At 41.6% G+C, this 9,763-nt stretch overlaps 1 protein-coding gene across 1 annotated transcript; it reads right to left on the bottom strand.

Moving 5' to 3' along the window:
• Positions 1-1,779: 1,779 nt before the first annotated feature.
• On the bottom strand, positions 1,780-4,762 carry tlnrd1 (talin rod domain containing 1). The gene has a single exon (XM_005817012.2). The coding sequence runs from the start codon at positions 3,430-3,432 to the stop codon at positions 2,368-2,370; it is 1,065 nt and encodes a 354-aa protein (XP_005817069.1). The 5' UTR covers positions 3,433-4,762; the 3' UTR covers positions 1,780-2,367.
• Positions 4,763-9,763: the final 5,001 nt, after the last annotated feature.

Below are 9,763 nucleotides of genomic sequence, written 5' to 3'. Positions count from 1 at the left end.
TTGCATGCACAGAGTGTATACAGAACGAAATTTCGTTGCATACGAATAATGTCTGCATTATAGAAAATATTTATGGGCTATTGCTACAGTATTTCTTCTGTTGTTAATATCCAACCACTTCAGGCAAGATAAACTTTATCAGACTGCATTGAAAGCAGAGTACAAAACCTAGAAAACTGGAATACTCATTTGAAAATGTGCATCTGGATAAACTAAGTAGAATATAACCAAATGTTATAAATAAAAATATTCCTTACTTAGAACATCTTTACCATCAACCACCATCTAAACTGTTTGTGAGTAGGAATTTTATACTGGGAAATTTTAATACAGTGAGCAGTATTCTGGATCAAATGCAGGTCATCTGTGATTAGATTTTTAGGTACAATAGTGGCCCACCTCAAATAATGCATCAAACTAAATATAAAGATACGTAAAGGGTTTGCTGTGTCTCTGTCAGGACTTGGCCTTTGGGGCAGGTGGGTGGGGTACGCAGACTGATGGGCTTGTTTCTTTAACTTTGGGTGATCGACGATCGGTCGATAGTTACAGCCCATCTCATCAACCGATCTTTTTTACCACTGCAAAGGTCTGAGAGGACTACATTTCACAACTGTTGTCAACTTTGCAACTTTGTTGCTATATTTAGTACAGAAGCAAATCAGGCTTTTTAAATATTGGCGATCCACCAGGAAACTGCAATGTTTGCAGAATAGGTACTTTGTTTTAGTAACAGAAATAACAGTTACTCCTGCTGATACTCTCATTGTTCATCGTGGGGCCCCCCACCTGGATAATGGTAGGGGAAACACTGGTTTGTGATGGTAAATGTGGGTTCTGCTTTATTTTATTTCACTCTTTCCAATGAATATTTTCATCTATTCATTAGTTATTCATATTAATGATTCTAAATGGCCATTTTTAAAATTTCAAATAAAAAACATTATCTGTGTGTCATTTATGATGTTCTGTCATTCTCGCTGAATCATAGACAAGTCACAATGATATTGTTTCCAGTTCCAACATCTCAGCTACAATGTTTCAAAATCATTCATCTACGATCTGAGCTCAGCTTCTATTACCTACACCATAGATTTTTACATCCTTGTTTCCAGCATGCAGAATATAATTTAAGTATATAAAACTCGATACCTTATTTATTTATTGCTACTGTTTCAATTTTTTATTTATGAATATGCTTTTTGCTATTGTGAATTTGACTGAAACTGCTCTCTTTATTCTGAAGCTCTTTGGATCAGTTTAGTAAATGGGAGCAAATCAACAATCACCCAGTAAAAACTAGGCCAGGTGCTACAACCTTTACAATCCAAAGAGACATTTTTGTTCTAAGTCCAGCTTAACAAAACTCATTTAGAGCCACAAATGTTATCTGACCTTTGGAAAAGGAGAAGACTCGTAAGTTCTGGCAAATATCTACTGTAGGAAAATTTCTGTTGTAATTTAAAAAAAAACCTCCCATTTGATTTTTTTTAAGTAAAAGAAGCTGTTTTGTGCTGGTCTTATTGGAATTATTAGCAAAAGTCAAAACTGCTACAATTTATTCCATGAACTAATTTAAACTCATACATAAAAACCTTTAACTAAGGTACACACCTTAAAAAGGGCTTTAAAGATTGTCATATTTAAAGTCTCTTTAAATTATTGGATGAAGTCTATATTTCATGCTTTATGCTCATGGTTTTTTTTAAAAATAATCCTGTCTCTGTTTCTCTCTCTCTCCCTCTGAAAAATGTTTAGTCAAATACTATTAACCAAAAATAGGTTGTCAAAAACAACTGTTTTATTAGCTGAAATAAATACTCCATTACATGCAAGGTCAAAACACTTCAAAATACTATAGGAAGTCTGGTAAATAGTGTAAAACCTACAGCACACACTCACAGCAGCTTTTTGACAATTTTAGATTCACACTTGTTTAAAAAAATACAAGCACTGAAACATTTCCTCCAATCTGATGCAGAACATATAGCCAAATATGTCCAGAAGCGAGTGAGGCTACATCCATCACTCCAGCTTTTGTCTTCACTGAGGTAAAATTTCCAGTCTGAAGCTGCGGTCCGTTGGCTGGGGGTGAGCGGTCAGCTGACCCTGGATCACGGAGGTCACGTTGACAAGGTTCAAGCCACATCCAGCACAGCACAAACCCTGTAGTGGTTGTTTCAGTGACTTGGTACACTCAAACACACTTGAGCCACCCACCAATCTCACCTACACATGCAAACACACCCCGATAAGGCTGCTCCAAATCCGATGGTGGAAACATTGGAACAGGGGTGATCCAGGTGAGCCTCTTTGCTGGGTCACAAAACAAAAAGGAGGCGAGAGGGCAAGCAGCCATTACCTGAACTAATTCACAGAATGAGAGTTTACTGGCGGCAGAGCCCTGGGAGAAGATCGTTCTCTTAGTGCTTGAGTGAGCAGAGTGCAGCCGTCAGACACGGCACATGCTGAGTTACGCAGACGCTCTCGGTAGTCTGCCATTTTGGAGCTGCTCTCAAGATGCTGAGCGACGTCTCGCAGGCCCTGAGTGAGGAGGACGCAGGCTGAGACCACACTCATGGCCCCCCCCAACACTGCAGTTTGTACCCCCTTTCCTTCGGCTGAGACACTTGCAGCTCTTCCCAGGAACTGAGGCTCTGTGGCAAACCCAACCAAGGCGCTGACCGCCTGGACCAGAGCAGCACTAAAAAAGATGCATCGATTTCTGGTCAGCTCACTGGGCTGGGTCTTAACTTCTTTAATGCAGGCCAGGAAGGCAGTGCCACTTGTGCTTATGCTCTTCACACTCAACTTGAACTGCTCTTTAGCAAAGCGGTCCCTGGATCTCTCACTGGCTAGCAATGAGATATCCGTCAGAGTCTTGAGATTGGTGGAGATGTTTTGGGAAAGCTCAAGAAGAACCTGAGGGGTGAGATCTGCCAGGGGAGAAACTCGGAGGATGCTGCAACTCTGTTCCACCTCATGTCGGCAGCGTGTCACCTTGTAGCGATCAACTAAACCCGGCAGACAGGGCTGTGAGCCAGGGTTCTCCACAGCTGCCAAGTAGGCAGCATGTGTCGAGCACTCAGTCAGAGAAACCACCAAGTCGGCCATCTCCAGGAGGCGGTCCCCCACCTCTGTAAAGCGACCCATGTTAAGCTGGCACTGGATGTCGTGGGTGAGAATGGAGAGCTCTTTAGTTCTGGCAATGACTGTGTCACGGCACTGGTCAAAGGTGTCAGCCAGTGCAACACCTTCACAGGTCAGGACCGGCCGGGTCTCACTGGACAGCAACAGCAGGTCAGCCACCATCTGCACTTTGGCCTTACATGCATCACAGATGAAGGAGAGCCGCTTCCTCTGCTGCACACTGCCACTCAGTGGGCTGCTTGATCCCTCACAAGTGGATCTGCCAGAGCCGCTGCTAGCCATAATGATGAAGGTGAAAGCTTTGCTTATTTCAAGCTTTCTACTGCTGCATTTTTCAGGTTAAATGCTCTTTTATTTTCTTTGTTTTTTTTTTTTTTTTACAAACTTGTCAAACAGTCTTCCTTGAAGTTCCTTCATGTACAGCTCAGCATTTGTAGATAAAGTTTTCTCCTCAGGACTGTGAGCTGAGTGTAAAAACATCTACGCAATTACTGCACTGGATATTAAGATGATTTAGGATCAAACCTTTTCATTCGATGTGGCTTATTCCCAGCTGAGTGCCTGGGATATTGATTGTAAAATAATGATAATAACAAGTGTATTAACAGAACAGGGTCTCTAGCACTTCTCGGTGAAACAGATTCTACACACTTAACTTGAAACTTGCTTCTAATTAAATGCCCCAAACAAAACTATCTGTTATTATCAGAAGTGTAGTCGCAGGTTCTGGTGGAATAAAAATCACACAGTTTCCTCCCGATCTCCAGAACACACACACTGCAGTTCCACATGTTTTCTCCTCTCCTTTAGCTACAGAACTCTCACAAAGCACAGCTCAACATTAGCTAACAGTCTTTTGCAGTGTTTCTAAGTTACAAGCATTTTGCTCCAACATGAGGCTTGTAACTGGATCGCAAACTTGTCCACAGAGAGAGTGACCTGTTCATGCTGGTTCCGATCCGGGCTCCCTCCGTGCGGCTCTTCAGGACAGCGGGGACTTTGGGCTCGCTCTCCAGCACCATTGTTTTAGCAGTTCCAACGAGAAGAGGGCAACAAACAACAGCAATAAAAAAAACTCTTTCAGTCTGTTTTTAACCTCTTCCTTCTCAAACTGAGCCCTGGGTTCGAAGCTATCGGCTGCTCCGGATGCTTCGGCATCATCCGTCAGTTACTCTGCGCTCCTTCCAGTTTGAGCCTGGACCCGGTGCAGCCCCACATTTCCTCTGCAGGGACTTGCTGCTGTCCATGCTACTCGGTGCTATTTCAGTCCATAGATGACCTGTTCTAGAACCACAACATCGTAAAAATGCGAAAAGGAAGTTCGGTGTTATTCCCAGAGATCCAAAGTAATCCTGCGCGCTCCCGCTGCATTACTATGAGGAAGCAGGGAGGGTGTGGTCCGCTGAGAGGCTGTTGGTCCGGACAAAGTTTCAGCAAACGAAGCACACAAAAAATCCTCCTCGTTGATCTTACTTTCCAACAAGACAGTGAGTCGTTATTGTCTGACTTTGGCGAAGATCATCTGTTGGATGTTCGATGGCTTCACAAGCACTTGTAGTTTAAAGCCTGCCGCTGTGGCTCAGCCTCTGGGCGTCAACAGCGGCGCTAGCCTAGCAATAGACCGGAAGTTAGTGTTTTTAAAAATAAGAGCTGACGGGCCAGACAGCTGCAGGAAACTGTGCAACACTTTGGCCTGAACTCAAAAGAGGCGGAGGAGGAATATTGAATCATCTTTTTTCTTGGTCTCATTTAAAATTCAAAATGCCTATTTTTTTTAATTAGAAATTGAAAGTCTTACTGTTGATCTGACTATAAAAAAAATACTAAGATTAAAAAAGAATAATAAAACGTGAGTCTCTCAGGGCGCAGGGGAAGCTTAGATTAATATGTATTAATTATCATGTTCTACACTTCTGAAATTGTAAATAAACTGAACTTATATAGCGCTTTTCCAATTATTTTGATCACTGAAAGCACCTTACATTCACAAACACACATTTATACACCGATGCGGTACGAATAGGCAACAGGGGGTTAGTATCTTGCCCAGGGACACATCGACATGTGGCAGGAGGAAGCTGGAATCGAACCTGCAACCTTCCAATCACAAGACCCACAGAGCCACAGTATATGTTTTTTTGCAAAATAGTGATCAGTTGGTTAGATTTGAAAGCTTTTGACTATTCTTAGAATGGTGCTTTTCACTTTCATGTGAAAGTTGCTTTAAAAAGAAAGCCAATTCCACCAGAACCTTTCTCCACATCAACACTCAGTGGGGTTTCCTGTTCCACTGCTGTGACAAAGTAACATTTAAACACAATTGGAATAAAAGGTAGTTAAATCCCAGAGATGAAGATAAGTTTAGTGAGACTCACTTTCCTCTCCCATCCTGTTTCCTCCATCTTTCTCCTCTTCGTTAGTTCTCTTGCAGATGACTACCACAGCCAAAGTTTGACTACGGGTCTGACGTAAAATAGCAGTGGCATCCATGTGTTTGACACCACACAGTGTTAGACCATTAATGGACAAAACCACATCTCCTTTTTGAATGGTTCCCTCTTGAGCTGCCAGTCCGCAGGGGAACACCTTGTGCACCTGTATGGCAGATTGGGTAAGTTTTAAACACTGACAAAATGCTAAATTTATCAGATTTGATCAATCCCTCCATCATTTCCTGACTCCATAAAGGAAAGGGTCCAACACAAGCTGTGTTTGGATTGGGTTCAGACTGAACATTGTTGGGCCATATAGATAACACTTTGAGGATCCCCTTGACTGTCTAACATACTCTCCCAGAATGAAGCAAAGCTTGCTTTTATTTTGGAGGAGCGCTGTGTGGAAGGCCAACACAGCGCTCCTTCCTCCCCCCTTTGCCTCTGAACGGCTCAGAGTGTTTGAGAGGCAGGAAGCAGCAGCGGAGTCAGAAACTCTTTCTGAATGAAGTAAAACGGTCTGTCAGGAATGTTGCCATGAATATTGCTGGTTTATAACATCTTGTATGTTTACTTTATATATAGGAACCAAATGTTTTTGGTTAAATTGACTTAATTTTGGAATAGTCACATGTCCAATATCTTATTGCTAACTTTGTCTAAAAGTTAAGGACTCTTGCCACAATGTTTTATTTCATCACGAGACTGAAACAGCAGCAAATTGAGCCTTTTTTGTTAAAATAAATTTAAAAATTGATTTAAAGCATTTTTAAAAGTTCTCTAGTTTTTTTTTTTTAAGTTAAATGTTAACAATCTTTTCTCTTTCCATTCCTAAAATTAATTTCACAAGAAGCTTTTAGCAGCTTCTCACACGTTGTGTAAAATCCTGAAAAACACAACCTGCTGATAAGCAACCAGCTAGAAACTTTGTGGTTTGACTCCACATTTGGCAACAAACTTGGCTGACCATTATGACGCTGAGTTCTGCTCAATTCTCATCTCCCTTCAATGCTCTGTCTGGGATTTCTCCCGGGGAGCTCGATTTCTCAGGATGAATTTCATCCGGGGCCTATCAGCATTCAAAAGGAGGAGTTGTAATCATTGATGGTGGCACCACAAGGTGTTGCAAACTCCTTATGATCTAAGCTTCCATAAAAGGGAAGCTATCAGGGTTGTGGCCATGTGTCAATTTCTTGTGTGTGTGTGTGACCAGGTGTGTGTTGGGCCCACATGTCCCATTATTTGACAGTTGTGGTAGGTTTGGAGGAAACTTTTTAAATTGATTGTTTTTGATAATTTAGCATGTGCTGATGCAGGGCCACACAATTAGTAATGTTCTGATAGTTGGTGTGTCTAGGCGAGTAGCTAATCGACACTACAGGCTTTACATATTTGTGTTTATAATCACACTACATTGCATGGTTTTGTTTTTTATATTCTTGTTTTTGTCAGATAGGTTGAGAACAGAACCTTCAGATTTGACTTTGAGTGTTGGCTTATGTGAGCCTTGACTCCAGAGGAATTTAGCAGGGGAGGTCTTGTGGAAAAATCTGTTCCCCTGTGTCAGGAGCGCGCAGCCAGAGAGGGTTCGTTCATTTTTACGGCGCTTCTGTTCGATTTTTTGGTAAAACAGCTCATATAATCAGGTCAAGGTTGTAACTTTCAGCTCAATCGGCTAAAAGAAGGAAAATAAATAAACAAGGTCTTGCGTAGAGTTCTTCTTTACACAATTTTGTGTTGTTTCTTTAATGGCCAAGAGAATCAGGCTTTTTCCTACTTTTGTCACTTAAGCCTGACAAAAAAACTCAGTCACCAACAGGGCCGTGCAGAGACCTTTGGAGGGCGGGGGCTCAATGTTGAACAACATCTTAAAACACATAGCAACAACAACAAATATTGTCAAAAATCTAACATTTAGTCGAATCATACTATTGTCACTATGTGGGAGCAATGCAAAGCAAATTTAGTCTATGTTTTCTGATGTTTAGTTATAATGTTTCTGTTTCTGCTGCTGACAGTGCTGGAGCGCTGTGTTGATCTGAGACTGTAGTTTTTAAACAGACCATCAGAGAGAAGGTTGCTGGTTATGAAGTATGTTATTAAATAAGCAAATTTACTGCTATTTTAATAAATAAGCCTTACTACTTCTGTTTAGCCTTTATAACATCTTGTCTGCAGACTGCTTCAAAGATCAAAGAAGCTCAAAGGGGTTAACTCTACATAATTTTTGATGTTAGCACCTCTGATATCTAGAATTGCAGGACATATGTATCAAAGCAAAGAAAACTTAGTAGCTGCTGTTGGGGCCTTCAGACATTAAGGGGCCCCTAGAAATGGTTGAATTGTAAAACAGACAATACATCTAAACCTGTAACTGTCATTTATTGAGAATGACAATGTTATTAAATTATATTTAATGCATTCAGCAGAGAAAAACATTTTTAAAAATTGTACATTTTAGATTTAATTAGGAAGTTTACTTTGTAAAAGTGTAAAGAATCATCTGTATAGTTTGATTACTGTGTTACCATGGCTACATGATGTAATCTTTGTGTTTGAGCTGGGCTTGCTCACAAATACATTACAGCAAATAACCAATATTCAGTGACTGATTTTAAACTCAGCCAATTGTCACAGACTTCATCTACATTTAAACACTGTTAGTGATGCTGATGTTCTTAGTAGGAGATGGTTGGCGGGGGTTAAATCATGATTCTGTCTAAGGCCCCATATTATCTTGGGCCGGCCCTGCATGAACAGCGAGCCGCATCTTTGCGCTGAAATCTACCTGGAATCCCCCGGTAGCCCTTATGCCAATCTGCCCTGCTTTTGGAACATCTTGATTCATTTAATGGTGGCATGTTTGGTTGTTGCTGCAGTCCAAATGGTTGGTAAAGTATTTCCGCTGATGCTTATGTGATATTTTGTGAGCTCCAAATGCTGTTAGCTGGATCTTTCTTTAGCAATTGCGGTTTTGCAGTAACTTCTATTCACAGTTGCTCACCTCCAGCCCAGATCCCGTCAGCAGCGGTGAGAACTGCTATTTTGTTAAGAGAGCGAACAGTGAGCAGGCGGTACCGGGGCTCTGAGGTGCGTCGTGGTGACAGTATCTTTATGTCAAGATATCAAGTTCTGACCACAGTGGTTGGACCGACTTGTAGGGAACCGGGCATTTAGTCCAGCACCGGGGCAGCCTGATAAAATTAAAGGTAGAAGTTTTCTCTGCAGCCGAAGCATGTCTGTGTTTAGGGGAGAGGAGGGTCTTTCCACTACGAGGACAATTACAAAAAATAAATAGAACCTTTTTTGTTAACTTCAACATTTTTATTCACAAACAGGTGTATGTAAAAATTTTAATATATATTTTTGATAGAGGGCACAGATCCGCCCCCCTCCTCCTCACCAGATGCCCAGTGACTTAACATGGAGGCAGAGAGACTGAGAATCCTCCTTCACTGTTAGACCGAGGCCAGCCAGACTAATATTACAAACATTACAAACTGACAAAAATAAAACAAACCAACATGCAAACAAACAAGGGGAGTATACATTAAAATGAATCCGTCCGTACTGTGAGGATTTGGTTTTTCCCTGTGTTAAGTTAGGTTTTTGTCCTGTCTACCCCTTGATTGTTCCCGGTTGTGTCTCGTTCATGTGGTTTGATGAATCCAGGTTTTCCCTGCTCCACAGTGATGGGAGCATCACAGTAAGAAGAGAGGAGGTGAAGTGAAGCACTCATCATGCCGAGTGCCTACTGTACAAGCCTGAGGGGGCAGTGCTGATCTGGAGTTGTTGCAGTTGGTCAGGTCTAGATTCAGCAACAATATATGCTCAAAGAATGAGGTCAGCTGACTACCAGAATATACTGAATGACCAGGTTATTCCATCAATGGATTTTTTTTCTTCCCTGATGGCATGGGCATATTCCAAGATCACAATGCCAGGATGTATCAAGCTTGAACTGTGAAAGAGTGGTTCAGAGGAGGCTGCACAGTGGGGCAGTTGAAAGCACTGTCAGAAAGACTCTTGTAGCTGAAATGTGGTATACAAATAAACTTTTTTGATTGATTGGTTGATTGCAGAAAGAAGATCCTGGGTTTGAATCCCTGCCAGGGGTGTCTCAGCATATTCTCCCTGTGCATGTGTGGGTTCTCTCTGGGTACTGCGACAGTCAAAAAACA

Source organism: Xiphophorus maculatus, chromosome 4 (assembly GCF_002775205.1).
Source record: "Xiphophorus maculatus strain JP 163 A chromosome 4, X_maculatus-5.0-male, whole genome shotgun sequence".
NCBI lineage: Eukaryota > Metazoa > Chordata > Actinopteri > Cyprinodontiformes > Poeciliidae > Xiphophorus > Xiphophorus maculatus.
The sequence above is the reverse complement of the archived record's forward strand: the minus strand, read 5'-3'. Positions and strand labels throughout refer to the sequence as shown.